The sequence below is a fragment of the Silurus aristotelis genome (assembly GCF_946808225.1).
Source record: "Silurus aristotelis genome assembly, chromosome: 11".
Lineage (NCBI taxonomy): Eukaryota > Metazoa > Chordata > Actinopteri > Siluriformes > Siluridae > Silurus > Silurus aristotelis.
The window spans coordinates 29016975-29036974 of NC_139584.1; the positions used below are offsets into that span (position 1 = coordinate 29016975).

The following is a 20000-nucleotide window of genomic DNA, read 5'->3' on the forward strand; positions in this document are numbered from 1 at the left end:
TGTGTGATGAAGATGAAGTGATGAAGATAAAATGATGGTGTGATGAAGATGAAGTGATGAAGATGAAGATATGATGTGTGATGAAGATGAGTGATGATGTGTGATAAAGATGAGTGATGAAGATGAGTGATGATGTGTGATGAAGATGAGTGATGATGTGTGATGAAGATGAGTGATGATGTGTGATGAAGATGAAGTGATGATGTGTGATAAAGATGAGTGATGAAGATGAGTGATGATGTGTGATGAAGATGAGTGATGATGTGTGATGAAGATGAGTGATGATGTGTGATGAAGATGAAGTGATGATGTGTGATAAAGATGAGTGATGAAGATGAGTGATGATGTGTGATGAAGATGAGTGATGATGTGTGATGAAGATGAAGTGATGATGTGTGATAAAGATGAGTGATGAAGATGAGTGATGATGTGTGATGAAGATGAGTGATGATGTGTGATGAAGATGAGTAATGAAGATGAAGTGATGATGTGTGATGAAGATGAGTGATGATGTGTGATGAAGATGAAGTGATGATGTGTGATAAAGATGAGTGATGAAGATGAAGTAATGATGTGTGATGAAGATGAGTGATGATGTGTAATGAAGATGAAGTGATGAAGTGATGAAGATGAGAGATGATGAGTGATGAAGATAAGTGATGATGTGTGATGAAGATAAGGTGATGAAGATCAGTGATGATGTGTGATGAAGATGAGTGATGAAGATGAAGTGATGATGTGTGATGAAGATGAGAGATGATGTGTAATGAAGATGAAGTGATGAAGTGATGAAGATGAGAGATGATGAGTGATGAAGATAAGTGATGATGTGTGATGAAGATGAGTGATGAAGATGAAGTGATGATGTGTGATGAAGATCAGTGATGATGACTACATCAAAGTATCAGAATTCCTGTTCTCACATTATAGCAGCTGTAAATACTCCTTTCCATCATCACCCCCCCCCCCCCTCTCTCTCTCTCTAAGAATAAAAAATCAGTTCCTAAACTACTTCTACACTGGAGACTCCTTTACTAATTAAACATCTCAGTCCAAGAAAACCAACCACACCCTCCTAAATCAGTTGTAGCTACAGAGATGATCTTCAGTGGCGTCGGAGCTGCAGTTAAAGGAAAATAATCAACATTCACTTTTATGCAGATTGTAGATAATCTGCGTTCCTGTTCATGATGTTTTAATTTGATGTAATTAATTTGTATTTGGACATTGTCTCAAAGTAGCTTCACACAGACGGTAATAAAGAATGAATACAATTGTTCTTTATAAGTGTAAGTTTGTCCCTGGTGAGCCGGTGGTGACTGTGGCATAGACAATCTCTCTTTCCGTTTCCTTCTCTGTGTATGTACAGTAGCAGCTCTGCAGCTCAGTGGGGACAGACAGACGGACACGCCGGGGGAGGAGGGAGGGGCTTAACGGCAACGAGGCGTGGAGACGTGGCGTAGGGGGACGAGGCGTGGAGACGAGGCGTGGGGGGGGGGGGGGGCGACTGGCGTCTTCACCTTAAAAAAAACTCGCTGGGATGTTTTCTGTCTGGATCTTGACACACTGTTCGAATCTGTTCCGCCCTTTCACAAGTTTATTAATAATGAAATTACGATTTATTATCAGATTTTTATTATTTATTTATTTACATAGACTTTTGATTTGCTCAAGATGCTAAGAAAAGAAAAATAAAGAATATAAATAATTAGATTGTGATAATATTTATATCTGTTCTTCATACTGTCTGTTATATAAAGATGCTTTTCGTGTGTAAATATTGTATTTATATTGAAAATCACATTCGATTTATCTATCTATCTATCTATCTATCTATCTATCTATCTATCTATCTATCTATCTATCTATCTATCTATCTATCTATCTATCTATCTATCTATCTATCTATCTATCTATCTATCTATCTATCTATCTATCTATCAAATTACACCCTAAATACGTCCTCATCCTCATCAAAGTCCTCCTCAGTTTTCGGGGAAAGGGTTTCTCCAGAGAAGAGCCAGATGGTCCCATATGGTCCAGTACCACAGGCATCGCTGGAGTGAAAGGAGAATGTTTACAGCCCGCTGATCAGTACACAGTATTAAACACAGCACACGAGCTGCAGAGCTGAAACTCTGCACCAGGATTCATCCTACACATTGAACAGAAGAATCAAAACACATTTTCCTCAAAAGTGTCTTCTGCTCTTCATCCAGCCAACGAGTGTGTAAACACAAACCCCCACAAACCGACTCCGAGTCTCACAGGCGTCTATTAAACTCATAAACTCTCATAAAGATAAACAATATTGCAGCTGTTTTTCTGGTATAATCTCTATCTATTGTCTAATCACACATCTGTAGTGTGTGTGTGTGTGTGTGTGTGTGTGTGAGAGAGAGAGAGAGAGAGAGAGAGAGAGAGAGAGAGAGAGAGAGAGAGAGAGAGAGAGCGAGAGGGAGAATTTAAGAGAAACAGGGATGGAGAGAAACAGAGGACGAGACAGACAGAGTAATAGAGAATGAGAGATGAATGAGAGATGAATGAGAGAAGCTCTAACTCTGATTTATTCTCGATTTCAGAATTAGAACACAGACGCCCAGACGAGGCCTGTGGGCCCAATTCGGCTGACGGTGACCTTTGATTCAGTGAACCATATCAAATATGAGAAGCGGGTAAAGGAGAGAGAAAATCCATGTGGCACAGATCTTTACTTCTAAAAGAACATAAAAAAAACTATTCTTTTTTTTTATTATTTTTTATTTTTTTATTAAAGCTGCAAAAATTATAAATTGAAACTAGAATTAAAGGGCATACGTGAATTTGACTTTTCTTTAATTGAATGTAAATACACACATTTTTCAGCTTTTACTTCCATGCAACATTTACTTTCGCCCCATGGCTCTCAATCCAGTTCGACTTTTTTTGTCCTTTATTACACAAAGCAGGATTTAAAACGTGGATAATTCTTTTTTTTTTTTTTTTTTTTACATTTTCCCATTTTAATGCTCACATTTTGTTGAATTCCAGGGGTTGTAGTTTGAACTAGTGGAATATAATCACACATGTATTCACTTATTAACAATAAATGTATGATTCATGAGCTCCCTCTGCTGTTCAGATTCAGAACTTCAGGGTTCTTAAAATATTTCATACATATATTCGTAATACATAGGGTACACTATAGTGCAGAATGCAATACTATATATACTATATAGAACTATTCTACACTGTGCTATACTGAATGATGTTAAATACCATATAATATACTGTACAATACTTCACTATACTATACAATAATGTTCTATACTACATTGTACTGCATTATACTATACTTCACTAATATGTACTTTACTGTACTATTCTATAATGTTCTACACGATACTATACTATACTATACTATACTATACTATACTATACTATACTATACTATGCAGCACCATACTTCTCTATATTGTACTGCATTATACTCTACAATATTTCACTCTAATGTCCGATACTGTTCTAACTGTATTATACACTAATATACTGCACTACTATAGCATACTATACTTCACTATACTGTACTATACTACACTATAATGCACTATGCTATGCTATACTATAATACTATATATACTCTACTATATACTATAGTGTATTCTATAATGTACTGCACCATTTTTTACCACACTATACTATACTTTACTATACTATTCTATACTTTACTATACTGTACTGCACTATACTATACTATATTATATTATACTATACTTTACTATGATATACTACACTTTACTATATTATACTTCATTATACTATACTATACTATACTGCACTATACTATACTATACTATACTATACCATACAATACTATACTATACTGCACTATACTATACTGCACTATACTATACTATACTGCACTATACTATACTGCACTATACTATACAATACTATACTATACTATACTGCACTATACTATACTGCACTATACTATACTATACTGCACTATACTATACTATACTGCACTATACTGCACTATACTATACTGCACTATACTATACAATACTATACCATACTATACTATACTATACTGCACTATACTATTCTGCACTATACTATACTGCACTATACTATACAATACTATACTATACTATACTGCACTATACTATACTGCACTATACTATACAATACTATACCATACAATACTATACTATACTATACTGCACTATACTATACTGCACTATACTATACAATACTATACCATACAATACTATACTATACTATACTGCACTATACTATACTGCACTATACTATACAATACCATACTATACTATACTGCACTATACTATACAATACAATACTATACAATACTATACTATACTATACTGCACTATTCTATACAATACCATACTATACTATACTGCACTATACTATACAATACAATACTATACAATACTATACTATACTATACTGCACTATACTATACTGCACTATACTATACAATACTATACCATACAATACTATACTATACTATACTGCACTATACTATACTGCACTATACTATACAATACTATACCATACAATACTATACTATACTATACTGCACTATACTATACTGCACTATACTATACAATACCATACTATACTATACTGCACTATACTATACAATACAATACTATACTATACTATACTGCACTATACTATACTGCACTATACTATACAATACTATTCTATACTATACTGCACTATACGATACTGCACTATACTATACTATACTGCACTATACTATACTGCACTATACTATACAATACTATACTATACTATACTGCACTATACTATACTGCACTATACTATACTATACTATACTATATTATACTATACTTAATTATACTGTACTTTACTGCACTATACTATACTATACTATATTATATTATACTATACTATACTTTACTATATTATACTTCATTATACTATACTATACTATACTGTACTGCACTATACTATACTATATTATACTTTACTATATTATACTATACTTCATTATACTGTACTGTACTGCACTATACTATACAATACTATACCATACAATACTATACTATACTATACTATACTATACTATACTATACTATACTGCACTATACTATACTGCACTATACTATACAATACTATACCATACAATACTATACTATACTATACTGCACTATACTATACTGCACTATACTATACTGCACTATACCATACAATACTATACTATACTATACTATACTATACTGCACTATACTATACTGCACTATACTATACAATACTATACCATACAATACTATACTATACTATACTATACTGCACTATACTATACTGCACTATACTATACTGCACTATACTATACTGCACTATACTATACAATACTATACTATACTATACTGCACTATACTATACTGCACTATACCATACAATACTATACTATACTATACTATACTGCACTATACTATACTGCACTATACTATACAATACTATACCATACAATACTATACTATACTATACTATACTGCACTATACTATACAATACTATACTATACTATACTGCACTATACTATACTGCACTATACTATACTGCACTATACTATACAATACTATACTATACTATACTGCACTATACTATACTGCACTATACCATACAATACTATACTATACTATACTATACTATACTGCACTATACTATACTGCACTATACTATACAATACTATACCATACAATACTATACTATACTATACTGCACTATACTATACTGCACTATACTATACAATACTATACTGCACTATACTATACTGCACTATACTATACTGCACTATACTATACTATACTATACTGTACTGCACTATACTATACTATATTATACTTTACTATATTATACTATACTTCATTATACTGTACTGTACTGCACTATACTATACAATACTATACCATACAATACTATACTATACTATACTGCACTATACTATACTGCACTATACTATACAATACTATACCATACTATACTATACTGCACTATACTATACTGCACTATACCATACAATACTATACTATACTATACTGCACTATACTATACTGCACTATACTATACTGCACTATACTATACAATACTATACTATACTATACTGCACTATACTGCACTATACTATACTGCACTATACTATACAATACTATACTGCACTATACTATACTGCACTATACTATACTGCACTATACTATATTATAATTTACTATATTATACTATACTTCATTATACTGTACTGTACTGCACTATACTATACTATATTAAACAATACTGTATTAGACTTCATTAGACTGCACTGTACTATACTTTACTATACTCTATTATACAATTCTATACTATATTATACTATACTTTGATACATTATACTATACTGTACTATACTATATTACACCCCGCTTTACTGTAAAATATTATACTATATTATACTGTATTATTCTTTACTATACTATACTGTACTATACTAGACTATACTATATTATACTGTACTATATTGTACTATAATTTACTGTACTTGTTATATTATACTGTAGGATATTATATTATATTATACTGTACTATATTATATTATACTGTACTATATTAGACCGCACTAAACTATACTTTACTATAATTCACTGTACTGTTATACTGAAAAAGTACATTTGTGAAACTCGGGCAGTTCCAAATGTATTTTTTTGCAGCTTTCATTTGTTAAAAAATTGATATTTGATTAAAAATTTGTCCAAAGACGTCACACCGTTCAAAGGTTATCAAACTCCGCCCACTACACAAGGAAAATCCCATCAGAGCGCTGATTTCAGTGAGAACTCTGTGAGATACACACAGTGTTTAAGGACATTTGGATTCAGTCAGCAGGAGAAGAAAGCGGGTAATTATATATTTATATGTATTTATCTGAAATAGTCTCTGATTCTGTAATAGATTTGAGTTGGTTTTAGCAGCCGGTTGTTCAGCCATGTGTCGCTGCCATGTGTTTCTGATGACATGAGCTCTTATAGATACTAAAGACAGTTTCACAGCTTTTAATTACACAATAAACTTATTCTGACGTTTCAGGTGTGTGTGTGTGTAAAAAGTTGCAGTAGTGTCGGTACCATGCGTGTGGCTCAATTCCGAGTGTCTCCATACTTCCGGTATTAAGTGCACTGTGTAGAGCATTAAATGAGTGATGGATTAATTAAATAACGACCCACACCGCAGGGAATTGTTAAGAATATTCTATTGAACCCGTTTGTTTGTGTTAAATCAGCGTTTAGATCAAATAAACTCGTTAAACACGCCGCGTCAGCGTTCAGGTGCTTCCATGCATGCGTCAACACGGCCGCCATATTGGAAAGGTCCAAAATGACTCCGAGCCGATTCCGAATCAACTTTCAGACATACAGTATATAAAGACAAGTGTATATTTAGTGTCCAAAGTATAGTGTTTTATGGTTTTTTGAGAGACACATGCATGTTCCTTTTGTTTCTATCCAACAAACTCAGCATGAAGATTTACTTTGACCAAACAAATCTATAAATGTCCAGATGTTACACTTTCTCCAGATGTTCTATACAGCTCGCCAGCAGCTCTGTTTCTGTCCTTCATACACCTTTATAAGCCCCTGTTATAAAGTCCATCTCATTAAACCCTTATTAAGAAATGATTTCCTTTTTTAGGTTCTAAATTCAGTGCAATTCAGGTCTAACCTCCAACAAAGTTATGTAGTTATAAAGCCTTACTTGGTGTATGCTCTCAGTGATGCGTATTGTGTTATTTCTTGATGGTTTTCAGAGTGAAGATGGCGACCCCAAGCTCCGGCGACTCCTCTTCCACCCCGAGGTCCAGTGCTGGAGGTCGGGGTGCGATGCTGAACCTCAGGACTCCTGGCCGACTTCCTACCATGCGCCCCAGAGACCTGACGCTGGGTGGAGTGAAGAAGGTACGCTTGAGATAAAAAAAAAAAAAACATCGTGGTTATTTGTAAGCTTCAAAAACCGTATCATGAGATCGTATCATGTTCTCTGGTATCTGTAGGGTGGATCTGATCATGACTGATTAGCATTAGAGTGTTGTAGAGAAGAACGGAGATCCTGTTTAATTCGGAGTCAGAGTGGAGAAAACTCAGGCGTTTTCATTTCATTTCTGTCTTGTGCTAAACTTGAGGTCTTTAAAAAAAAAGAATTGGACATTTGGCTGTGATTAAAAAAAGCATCATATAATTCAGTCATCATTATAAATTATTCATACAATGTGTAATGGCTATCTGTATCTTTCTCTCTCTCTGTGTGTGTGTGTGTGTGTGTGTGTGTGTGGTCTGTTCTCCCACAGAAAACCTTCACGCCCAACATCATCGGCCGAAAGACTAAAGAAGAGTAAGTGAAGTTTGAGTTCTTATCTCGAAATTTCTTTTTCATTTTACCTGTTAACTTTAGTTAATGTCTCACGTGTTATATCCTTCACCTCTAGAGGTCGCTCTTATACTGTATAATTACAGCAACACGGAAAAACTATCTGTATGGATTTTTGTTGATAGTTTCAGCAATCAACCAGCAAACCTGATGAATGGGTCGACCTGTACTAGAAAGCGTTCTGACGCTGAGCAGAGGCTATGCTGGTTGCTATCAACGCTGTAGCAGCTATTATCAGATTCTTTGACTGTAACTGTAAAACAGAACGAAACTTCACGAAACCTTTATGACCTAAGCATCCCAATAAACCGATTCTACTTTTCCTGCTGTTTTTACTTTTAGATTGAAAGTTGACGAGGGACCCAGGAGAGAGAGGAAAGATGCCGATCGTGGACGCCAGAGAGATGGGCGTGGCAGGGGGCGGGGCCGGCCAGAGGTCATCCAATCCCACTCCATCTTTGAGCAGGGACCGGCGGAGATGATGGCCAAGAGGAGAGGTGAGGAGTTGCAGTACTGTGCTCAAATACACACACACAGGGGATGTGGGAGTGGCTAACAGTAGTGCCACTCATGGATTTAAGTTTTGGCACCCTTCGGCTGTAGCCCAGTAATTTCCTTTTGTCTTGCCAGGTGTGTATGAGGACACGCGGGACACGTCCAGCAGCGCTCCCTGCCCCATCATCAACATTAAGAAGGAGAAGCGAGAGACTGAAGAGGAGACCAAAGAGATCCTGCGCAACCTGGAGAGAGACAATGTGTGTGTGTGTGTGTGTGTGATTTATTTATTTTTGATTCAGGATTTAATTAGTCAGAATTACCTACTCAGTTTTCACTAGATAGAATATTTGAATAGTTATCGCTGCAGTAGGCTCGATGATACCCATGATCCTTTGCATGTGTGCTGCAGTTCGTGGACGACCCGCTGCTGAAGAACGAAGCGCGTTGCTGTCCCGTGCAGCTTCCTCTGGCTGTGTCCGGCTGGGTGTTTAAAGAGCAGGACGAAGATGCCGAGGTCGAAGAAGGAGTCAAAGAGGAGAAGAGTGCAGAGGATGAACAGATGAACGTTGAAAGCTCAGGAATTGCTGTTACAGGTGAAGGAGGGATGGATGGAAAGACAGACAGACAGACAGAGAAGAGATATAGATGAGCAGAGAGGCTCACTAAGAAAGAAAGAGAGAGCCATAGAGATTAAGATCTACAGGGGCTAACACGGAGATGGATATAAAGGTGTGAGGCCCGGAGACATAGAACATGGACGTAGACATGGACACAAAGAGATACACAGAGAAGGATAGACAGTAGAGGTTGACCAATTAATCGGTATAATCCGCACCAATTGTCGATTCGCTAGAACAATCAGCAAAAATTCATACCGAGAGTTTTTCTGGGTCGCGTCCTTTGCAACGTCTGAAAAGGTCTGCTGTCATTACAAGAGCGGCCTCTAGAGGTGAACTACCGACTCCACAGGCTGTTTTTGTTTTTACATGCGAGACTGCACGGAGAGCGCTATATTTATTAATTATATAATTATTTTTATTAATGAATATGTTCGTCTTTATTTCCTGAAGCACATTTTCATTATTTAGTACTGTATTTTTTTTTTTTTTATTAATTAATTTTTTGTTCAGTACTATTTCACATGGAGGTTTTTTTTTTCCCTCCAGTATCAATTTTTAAAACTATTCGACGATTAATCGGTTACGATCCAATCTAGCTATCGGTAAAATCCACTATGGGTCGACCTCTTACAGATTAATATACACAGTAGAGAAACAGATGGAAAGATATAGATGCACAGACTGACAGACAGGCAGGGAAATAAAGACTGTAAGATCCAGACAAAGGCAGGGGGGGGGGGTTAGACAGACAGAGAGACAAAGAGACAGACAGACAGACGGATGGACAGACAGACAGAGACGAAGAGACAGACAGTTTTGTCTATTGAAGTTTTGCTTTTTCTGCAGTTAAACAAGAGCCTCCTGATATCCCTGTGATGAAAAAGGCGGAGACGATGTTTAAGCCGCCGCCCCTTCCTGAACCAGTCTTACTGCCAGACCTGTTGGACGCATGGAGTCACTGCAAGGAGGAGGAGCTTCTGTTCATTCAGCTTCCTGATTCGCTGCCAGGACAACCACCGACCAGTGATGCCCGGCCCACGAAAACCACCGTGCAGTCCGAGGATGGACAGAACGTGCTGCAGAAGACTGAAGGACAGGTGTGTGTGTACTTTTTATCCGTTTATAGTTATGTGCATTGTCTGTAATACGTGTTATGGTTGTGTTTAAAAGGGTTAAGTTTTTACGTGTGTATGTGTGTGTGTGTGTGTGTGTGTGTGGTAGGAGGAGGAGGAGGAGGAGAACAGTTGTCATCTGAAGGAGCTGCAGGAGGGTTTGGTGGGACGCTTGTTGGTGAGGAAGTCAGGACGAGTGCAGCTGGTGTTGGGGAACATCACACTGGATGTGGCTATTGGGACATCCTGCTCTTTTCTCCAGGTCTCACACACACACACACACACACACACAGTCTCTATCTGACAAGTGGTCATATACTTTCCATACTTTTTATGTTTATTTATTAAATATGCAGTGTGTGTGTGTGTGTGTGTGTGTAGGAGTTGGTGTCGGTGAACACAGAGGGAAGAAGAGGTGACGTGACCGTGCTCGGCCACGTGAAACACAAACTCGTCTGTTCACCAGACTTCGAGGCTCTGCTTCAGAACCGAGCTTGAGTGCGTTCTGTACAGCTGTGTGTGTGTGTGTTCACTGACGGAGAAACACGTGTGTGCTATGTTTTTGAACAGACTGTAGAATCTATATATACTGTATTTAAACTGTAAATAAAGACGTGGGCTCCTGTGGCGTGTCCTGAGCGAATGATTAAAGGGAAGGATCTCACGTGAACACGTCACGGGTCACTAAAAAGAGTCAAGTCGGTAGATTTTAAACCACCGAATCAGGAGATTAAAGTACGAACCCCAGAGCATCTCAACGCAATCACTTCTCTCACAACATTATGATCCATTTATCACGGTGTGAACCAACACTAAAAGCAGAAAACGATTTTCTCACTGATGTGGTTTTCAGTGAATTATTGTGTGTTTGTGTACTAATGTATATTCCTTTATTTCTGTTTTCTTTTTACAGGGTTTGTCTACTACATTTAAACTGTTTTTAAACGTGATTTTCCACAGCTTCACTGTTTAAATGTAATTTTTGTATATTTAAATTATGCACATATTTAATTATACAAAATCAAATTCATTATATATTCCGGATGCTTATTTCTTTATAACTGAACAAAACGTCAATTTTTTCCACCCCAATTTTTTTTTTTAATTAGTTGTCAACTTTCCCTACACAATAAAAAAAAAAAAAAGTTGATTTACACAAATTGCTTCATCTTTTATATTTCAAATGCTTTTTTAATTTTTTTTATTTTAAGAAAAGCAGCTACTATAAAGCTTTAAAATGTCCGAGTTAAAGATGGTTAAACTCTGCCTTTTGCATTTTTTAAATTTCACTTTTATACATAAATACACTAAATTAGGGATCTATAATCGTTAGTTACAGTACAGTAAAATGTGGAATGGTGTGTTCAAAAAGCACGATCTTTTTCGTATCATATGCGTAGGTGTACACACACACACACACACACACACAGGTTTAGGGTGAATAGAAGCTTCAGACAGAAGTGTGTTACACGTGTGTGTGTGTGTGTGTATTTATGAAATGTATTTTAGGTCAGTAAAAAGAGCAACCCAACAAGAGGCAGCGCATGATAACATTTTATTCCTTAAATCAATGTGCAGGTTTAAATTGCAGATTCCTCAAAATAAAATCCGAAATCTTCCTTTTTTTTTATCATTTTAATTTTAGAACATGAAAAACAAAAACACACCCCAAAAATACAGAGGCTGCACCTCACCGAAGCGTCAAACTTCCTCTCGAGTCCGAGACCAAACTCAGGCTTTTATCACGTGTTTATGACGTGTTGGTGAAAACCCGAATGAAGCAGCGTGTAAACGTGGGTCGTGTTTAATGCGTGCAGCTGATTAATATATGCGGAAAAACACCAAAAGTGCCTCATTGAAGTGTGAGAACGATGAAGGAGGGAGAAAAGGAAATAAATAAAGCGATTGTTGAACTGTAAAAATGTTTTGGTTTTTTTTCCCTTTTGAAACTGTCGTGGGTTCAGCGATGACGTGAAGGGCGTGTTATTCAGCAGCTGGCTGACTGCCGTCGAGTTCCACCCTTGAACGTCGTCTCTGATCCCTGGAACGAGAGTTAATCAGATGATGACGGAGGCGTATCGGAGTCTGGCGCAGTGACGAGATCGAGTCGCTGTGCGGTGATTATTATTGGACGCTTTACATTTATTTCATGTTGCTTCATGAGCGAAATCTCACTTCATTCAAAATTAAAAGAAACTGCCATGTTTTTGAGTAAACGACTCGATGATTAACAGAACAGCGTCTCTTCAGCCTACAGCGACGTGTTGGTGATGCCGCGTCCAAGTTCGTGAAACCGCGGCGTAGCTTAAAAGGGACAGCCCTAAGAACAAAAATTATTAAAAAAAATAATAAAAAATGGAGGGGGTGGGGTGGGGTGGGGTGAAAGTATAACCTGCAGTCTTATTTACTTTGTGTGAACCATAGAGGTGCTGAAGAGAAGCTTCTGCTTTTTCTTCTTCTTCTTCCCTCCTTTCTCATCTGTGGGGGGAGTAAGAAGGACACCATGGAGAGAAGATCAGGACGAGTAAAACAAACAACACTGCGGTTATTAAATATAAACAGTTATGTACTGATACAATTGTGGCCTGAATAATAATATTATACACACACACACACAAAGTGTAAGACAAACCAGTGGTGGGCGGAGCTTCAGCCTTGACTGGTGGTTTGTTGTCCAGCTGCAGCAGCGCCGCTTCAACCGCCTGACTGAAGGAGTTCTGGAAGCTGGGGACCGGCACGCGGTCCGACCCGTCGCTTTCCCCATCGCTATCAGCTACCGGAGGAGCCAAAAACGCATCTACACAGAGAGAGGTTTATTACAGAAAAACCATTCCATCCAACAGTCACACTCACGTACGTCAGCCGTATCCGTTGAGTCGCTCACCTTTCTTTGGAGGAGGTTTGGGCCAGACGTCTGCACGGGCCTTTCCATCTCTCAGCATCTACACGGATTAGAATCGGACACACGTTTAACGAGTTTGATGATTTAACGATGAAAGGAGGTGGGGAGGAAGGAGGGATTTACCTGAGCGAAGGACATGCAGGGAGAGTCCTCCTCCACACTGCCTACACTGAACGACTGACTGTTCCCGTTAAGACTGGGGAACATCGCCACATCTGAACAGAAAGAAAAGAAAAAAAAAAAGAATTAATAGCGCCCTCTTCTGGAAACTAAAGGGATTAGATTTAAAATCCAACATTGGTTCTGAAACTTTTTTCTTGCAATTCACAATACGGGGGTGGATTTTAATCCCCCGTCTGTCGTCAATCACCACAAAGAAATAGTAATGAAATTCTTCGAACTTAAAAAAGAAAAATCTCATTGTATGTGTGTGAGCTTTATTCTTAATAACAAATCATTAATTATATAAATCCTGCCGTTTATTGCGCCCGTCATGTTTTTATTCTCCACTAGAGGGAGCTCCACACTTTGAGAACCAGTGGCGTACCTGAGACAGGACTGCAGCTCAGAGGAGTCAGGGGTCCAAACACAAACTCTGGATTGAGTCCTGGTGGACTGTCCTGAGGAGGAGAACCAAATGCTGGGAACTGCTGCAGGTTCTCCAGCCCAATGTGCACCTCTGGGTCTACAGAGGAGAAAACACATGTTCTGGAAACTTCAGTGTTTTCAGCTCTTATGAAGAGAAGGAGAAGGATCACCTCTTTCAGAGGAAACACACACTCACTGCATTTCATCTACTCACATTTCCCCTGCTTCCTGTTCTCCTCCATCTCAATCCGTTTCTCCCTTCTCTTCTCATCTCTCGCTTTTTTCTGCCTTGCACGCCTCCTGCGCTCCAGGTCGTCTGTCAGAGGAAGAACGCAGCTCAAGATGTTTGGACAAAATGAAAAAAAAATATATAAAAAAAATAAAAGAACAGGTCCAGGTGTGTACCTAAGAAGCTGTCCAGGGTCTCCTTGGAGAGGACGGGCGGCTGGAGGTTGAGCTCGCAGATGCTGAACTCGCAGGTGAGGGGCAGGTGGGAGAGGTAACGGTGTCGACGACGAACGTCCTTCAAAACACACACACTTTAAATACTTTGCCACTTTTTTTTTTTTTTTTTTTTTTGAGTGCACCTTTGACTCTGTGAGGTTCTACCTCGTTAACTGTGTGGCCCTCAATCTCCACTACAGTGGCGCTGATGGACTGAGGGCTTTTCTCCAGGCTGCCGTACTCCCTTACCAAGCAGCGCACGTTCACCGGGTGCAGGAACATCTGCTGCCCATCCTCAGCTGCACAAAAAAATACAATCGAGAGGGCATCGCTTTAAAACCCTATGATAGAAGACCATGTCTTTTCATGCACACTACCACACACACACACACACCTTGGTAGAAGTAGTAGTATGGACCATGCTGAGAGTTTTGCTGTGACCCAGCCTCAATAGTCAGTGCTTCCTCTCCAGGTCCATCCAGCACCTGCTCGACCTCCTCGGCCACCTCCTGTTGGGGCGTGACCTCCAGAAGCTCTTCAGTAGTCTCCACAATCTGGTCGTCGAACGCTGAAGCATACTGCAGGATGGGCTGGAAAACGAGAGGTTCAGTTTGAGGGACGGAACAAAGTGAAATATCTGGCCATTTTATTTTACTGAATTTAACCCGATTTGGGTTTTTTGCCGTTTAAACCTTGGAGCTGGTGAGTTTGCTGATCGCCACATCTGAAGCAGTCGAGTCCAGATGTCGGTCGGTCAGAGAGAGATTCCTCAGGTCTGCACCGTCCACTCCAGTCTTATCTGGAACGCTCCGCTTCAGCAGGCCGTCCTCTCGCTCCTGCACGCAATTAATTCAAAATGTAATTATTTAACAGGCTGCTCATCTAATAGACTAAGAGAGAGTGTGTGTGTGTGTGTGTGTGTGTGTACGCATTACCTGCAGCTGCAATAAGGCGCTCTGTATGAAGCAGGCTTGTGGGTCGTCCCGTTCCTGCCTCATCTGAGCCTGCAGTGCCGCCCTCTCCTCCGCTAGAAGACCCAGAACCTGATCCTGAGATGCCAGCAGCAGCTTGGAATAAGAGCTCAGACGTACGTCTGCAACACACACAATTAGAGCCATTAATCAGGAAAAAAATTTAATAGAGAATCGGATAAAAACCCAGATGATTAGTTTTCAATTTCTACGCTGTGATGTTCACGATATCTCCTGTCCCTCACCTCCAAAGCGAATGGGCTCCTCCACTTTAACCCACTGCGAGCTGGGCAGAGCCACCAACACACCTTTCTCCCTGCGCATCAGGCGCATGGTGATGACATCGCCGGGAGCGTACTGACGCGTCTCCATGGCGACAACGCTGAGAAAGAGCAGAAGAGTCTGTGAGATTCAGGTCCATACTGAACGTTGCAGAACAAACATGTAGAACCAGAACATCTGCAGCATGGAGAGTCTACCCTATGTGTTGGTCATCCTTCTTTACCCTATGTGCACCTCTCACGATCAGCGTTCGTACCTCTTGAGATCTGCACTGTGCACGGCCTCGTAGCAGATCGGACACTTGGACCAGGTTTTCTCGCTCAGAGACAGGTAGTGCAGCATGCAGGGCCAGCAGTAGATGTGGCCACAGCGAGTGATGTGGGCCGCCACCGGAGGGTACAGACAGATCGGACACGACGGCACCTCGTGGCTGTAAATGCGCTATATGGCAGAGGGAAAGAAGGATGAACAAATAGTGTTCGGACCCCTAGAAATCCCATCCGGTGATCCTTTAGAATCCTTGAAGATCTTGATGAACGGGTTTCACTCACCACCTGCTGCACACAGTCCCAGCTGACCAGCGTGTCGGGGTCAGTGAAGTGAGCCTGATAATCCTCGTCATCGATCACCACAAACTGGCAGCTACGGAGACAAGAGCAGGAGCGACAGATCAGACGGAAGCCACCACGAGGAACTCTGCACCAACAGCGTAACAGCACCACTCACTTGGCCTGCAGGAACAGCTCCTTGTTGAAGGGCTTGTGTTTGTGCCCCCACTTGTTGCGGCGACCCCAGCACGAATGCCCGTCGCCTCCGGGGCCCATGTGGCCTCCGCGGGGCTCAAAGGTAAAATTGAGCAAATGGTTCAAACTGATTTTTTTGGGTCCGGAAAACTGAGCCGGGCTGAACTCGGCCCGGCGCGTCTCGGCTACCTGAGGGACGAGGAGGAACAGGTAGAGGGATTGAGCGGTCAGCGCGATCGTTTTCTCACGTACACTGTTCTCTGCGTCTTACCTCTTCTCTTCTCCCACCGCCCATGAGCCCACCCGGTCTACTGCCTCCTCCTCCTCCTCTCTGGGGGGGTCTCTTGTCGAAATTCTTGCCTTTCTGTGGGTGGGTGCGCCGAGGGCCTGGGAAACTCTCTGCTTTGGGGAAGGCCGGCTCCCGCTTACGGTTATAGCGCTTGGAGCCGCCATTGTTCTTCGAGTCTTTAAAGGAGAACACAAAAGAAGAGAGACATGAAATGTTAGATGAATGTGCTGATGACCCCAAACATCACATGATATTTATTACCTGTTAACCAGCAGCAAACCAACTGCAACATCATTCAACCAAAAGTATTGGGACATTGTCATTCGATCCAAGTGAATAAAATTCTTTGAACTTGGGGACCCAAACCTGTTCCTGCAGGACAAAGCCCCTGCGCACCACAGGCCTCATCACCTCACCTCCATCAGTACCTGACTTTAGTAACACCCTTGTGGCTGAAAATCTCATACGACAATTTTGGAAAGTAGCAAAAACGTGTGTAAACGGGATTCCAGAATCCAGCCGTTAAATAGATTTATAATATACACTGTCGTACACGGACAGCTAAAGTCAGACGTGGAGCGTTAAACGCATCACAAGCGTTTTCCAACACAACGAACAGTCACCGTGCATAGGTCAGTCAGCGGCTGTTTGACGTGAGACAACTCAAGTACAACTGTATGATAAGAGTCGAGGGTGTCGGCGTGGAGCTTATCATCTGGACGCAGAGCGGCATCACGGGACAAGTCGTGATCAAAACAAGCTTCAGAGACTCTCCAGGAGACGAGAGAATTTCAAAATCATGTGATAGAACAAGAATAGCCTCCAATTCACATGGACGTCTCCTTCGGGCCGCGTGCTGAGCCTTTACAAAAGTGCACGTCATCGTCTGAGCAAACAAACAAGCACAACGAACTCAGTTAAAAGTAAATCGAGTCGATCTGAGTTCTCGTCACAGCAGCCAATGAGAAAACTGTTCGACCAACCAAACAGACTTGAGACAGCTTTATGTAAACACACGTTTAATAGATGACATAAATCAGGTCTTATTGAAAAGACTATATTTCCTATTTATTTATATATTCGTTCAACACCCATGGAAGGAGTCTTCAGACCTCAGGGCTTTTTTTTGTGGAGAGAACATTTTTCAGGACTGACTGGTTTATAATGTGCAATTTCTCTTCCCATGGAATAGAACTGAAATTCAACAAATAAGGTTACGCAATAAATATCCTGTTTGGTGAAACATCTAAATTATAATTATAATTGCAAAGGGATTTTTGTGGTATAAGAGCAATAAAACATTTTCAGCATATTTTACTGGTGTGTGTGTGTGTGTGTGCAACAGGTATATGCCAGTCAAGCATTAAGAAGCATTTCAGGATGAATATTCCGTATTTGGGGTATTTGGTCGACATTTAAAAGCCCCCAAAAAAGTTATAGAGCACGAAAAACACTTGAAATGACCACCAAACGCACACCTGCTCCCTACATAGGATTCCTACGCAGTGCACAAAAAACTTCCGGGTTCTACGCGTGACGTATGGAACTAACCGACCAATAGCAATGCGTCTGAGCCACCACATGACCCGAGGCCTGAAAAACGTCATGGCGAACAGGGAGAACAAACAATAACAATAACGGAGATTTTGTGTTGCAGCAACAATACCTGGAATATTAGTATATATGGAGGAAAATGTATATTTGTAACACAAAATAAAGAGTGTATACACACCGGTTTTGGTTTTAGAATCGGCCGCCGCTGGCCCTGTGGAACTGGAACGGGGCGGGACCTTGGTGTTGGCGTTCGGGTTTTTCTCCATGTCTGTGGGTGAAGGACTGAGACCGAGCTCCGGTAAGAGAGCCGCTGAGCTCTCTAGCATGAAACGGGATAGGAAACGAAAAAAGCGGGCTGTTATAGGAAGTGCGGGTCAGGCGGCGAAGGCCCTTGCTCATGCTTGTCAGAACCGGATACTCCATTACGGCGACATCATGACCACCAAACAAACCGAGAAAAAACAACAACAAGAGAGACACCAAATCCAAAATGTCTCCGAAAGAATAAAAGGAAGGGGTGAGAAGACGGGGTTGTTCGCTCCCCTTCGTTGTGGGAACTCCTGCTTCCCACCGAGCGTTATCCGCTCTCCAGCTGCGGGAAAACCGCGGTATATAATTGGGTTTTCAGGCCCAGATTTCCCGAGCGCACTGAAACGTACTGCTCCTCTCTTGTGGCGACGGATCGCCAAACAGGAAGTGAAGATACCCGGATGATATTTTTATACGGCTGGCGCGAGTCGTCTGTGCGCAAGCGCAAGCTCGATGCTCCTGGTTAGTGGAAACGAAACCCCGCCCCTGAGTTGCGATTGGCTGATTTGCGTAAGAGTAACCAATCGTAGCTTAATACTTGGGATCGTTCTAACCAATTAGAACACGACGTCACAAAAGCGGATTGGATTAAAAACAAAGTCATAGGTGCCGAAACGGGTGTGATTTGTGTTTGTACTAACTGCAAATCAAACAATAAAACTTATTGTGCAACATCTCGAATATGTATTGTGATTTCATATAACGTGTCGTGTGAACTCTGTAAATAGACAATATAATATCTTTTTAATACTTTTATTTCCTTTCTTTAAATAAAGTTTATTTTCTATAGAGCAATAACACTGACACAATTTGTTTTTCATATACAATATTAATGAATTGATTATTATTAGTTATCATTTTACATCAAATGCAGTGTGTAACAGTGTGTGTAAAAATAAAAAAAAAGTTAGGGATGCATCAAGTCCAGGATGATTTCAGGATACTGAGGAAAATCAAAGACAAAACTGATTTACAGTTTAAAGGTGAAAAGTTTTGTCATCCTTACTCTCACTTATAATACAGATAACGTGCCACATAATGTGTGTGTGTGTGTGTGTGTGTGTGTGTGTGTGTGTGTGTGTGTGTGTGTGTGTGTGTGTGTGTGTGTGGCGTGATTTATAGTTAGGTTTCCTCCTCTTCACTGTCTTCATCCTTGTCGCCATCATCTACTCCAAGTTTTCTGAGCGAGCAGCTCAACACCGCTCTCCTCACTTCCTGTTTTTCAGCTACCCAGAACGACAGAGAAAAGAAATGTGTGAG

At 40.2% G+C, this 20000-nt stretch overlaps 4 protein-coding genes across 6 annotated transcripts in view; 1 reads left to right on the top strand and 3 right to left on the bottom strand.

Moving 5' to 3' along the window:
• phyhip (phytanoyl-CoA 2-hydroxylase interacting protein) overlaps window positions 1-7341 on the bottom strand; it is a 23065-nt gene extending 15724 nt beyond the window's left edge. Inside the window, exon 1 of the mRNA XM_083554259.1 lies at window positions 7132-7341. Within this exon, the coding sequence (XP_083410385.1) occupies window positions 7132-7134 (3 nt within the window). The 5' untranslated portion in view covers window positions 7135-7341. The remainder of the gene's footprint in view (window positions 1-7131) is intronic.
• polr3d (polymerase (RNA) III (DNA directed) polypeptide D) lies at window positions 6775-11283 on the top strand. Its single transcript, XM_083554255.1, has 9 exons — window positions 6775-6905; window positions 7812-7959; window positions 8349-8392; window positions 8771-8925; window positions 9059-9183; window positions 9336-9519; window positions 10393-10643; window positions 10768-10920; window positions 11040-11283. Exons 2-9 carry the CDS (start codon window positions 7819-7821, stop codon window positions 11154-11156), a joined length of 1170 nt encoding a protein of 389 aa, XP_083410381.1. The 5' UTR covers window positions 6775-6905; window positions 7812-7818; the 3' UTR covers window positions 11157-11283.
• pop5 (POP5 homolog, ribonuclease P/MRP subunit) overlaps window positions 9186-20000 on the bottom strand; it is a 13758-nt gene continuing 2943 nt past the window's right edge. The window contains exons 5-6 of one of the 2 annotated variants that reach the window (XM_083554268.1): window positions 19852-19966; window positions 9186-9201 (exon numbers count right to left, since the gene is read on the bottom strand). In XM_083554268.1, coding sequence (XP_083410394.1) covers window positions 19863-19966 — 104 coding nt within the window. In that variant the 3' untranslated portion in view covers window positions 9186-9201; window positions 19852-19862. Of the gene's footprint in view, window positions 9202-19607; window positions 19780-19817; window positions 19967-20000 lie in introns of those variants that run through there. The other variant, XM_083554267.1, reaches the window with a different exon arrangement.
• On the bottom strand, window positions 12201-19190 carry rnf10 (ring finger protein 10). Of its 2 annotated transcripts, none has more exons than XM_083555274.1 (18): window positions 18610-19190; window positions 16860-17053; window positions 16572-16777; window positions 16397-16487; window positions 16102-16286; window positions 15809-15945; window positions 15528-15685; window positions 15285-15428; window positions 14987-15182; window positions 14758-14891; window positions 14554-14671; window positions 14363-14464; window positions 14108-14245; window positions 13684-13775; window positions 13543-13600; window positions 13291-13455; window positions 13067-13136; window positions 12201-12978 (listed from the first exon to the last, which is right to left on the bottom strand). In XM_083555274.1, the coding sequence occupies exons 1-18, from the start codon at window positions 18755-18757 to the stop codon at window positions 12816-12818; spliced, it is 2499 nt and encodes an 832-aa protein (XP_083411400.1). In that variant the 5' UTR covers window positions 18758-19190; the 3' UTR covers window positions 12201-12815. The 2 variants fall into 2 exon arrangements, with proteins under 2 accessions (XP_083411400.1, XP_083411401.1); XM_083555275.1 differs by having other exon boundaries at window positions 12201-12699; window positions 18610-19125.

Excerpts from the sequence above, each read along its gene's own strand:
- polr3d (XM_083554255.1), top strand. The coding sequence starts at position 7,819 with ATGGCGACCCCAAGCTCCGGCGACTCCTCTTCCACCCCGAGGTCCAGT. Across the intron at positions 8,393-8,770 it reads GGCCGAAAGACTAAAGAAGA|ATTGAAAGTTGACGAGGGAC; the intron begins GTAAGTGAAGTT and ends TTTTACTTTTAG. Across the intron at positions 9,184-9,335 it reads GCAACCTGGAGAGAGACAAT|TTCGTGGACGACCCGCTGCT; the intron begins GTGTGTGTGTGT and ends TGTGTGCTGCAG.
- rnf10 (XM_083555274.1), bottom strand. The coding sequence starts at position 18,757 with ATGCTAGAGAGCTCAGCGGCTCTCTTACCGGAGCTCGGTCTCAGTCCT. Across the intron at positions 14,892-14,986 it reads ATACTACTACTTCTACCAAG|CTGAGGATGGGCAGCAGATG; the intron begins GTGTGTGTGTGT and ends TTTTTTGTGCAG. Across the intron at positions 14,246-14,362 it reads GAACAGGAAGCAGGGGAAAT|ACCCAGAGGTGCACATTGGG; the intron begins GTGAGTAGATGA and ends TCTCCTCTGTAG.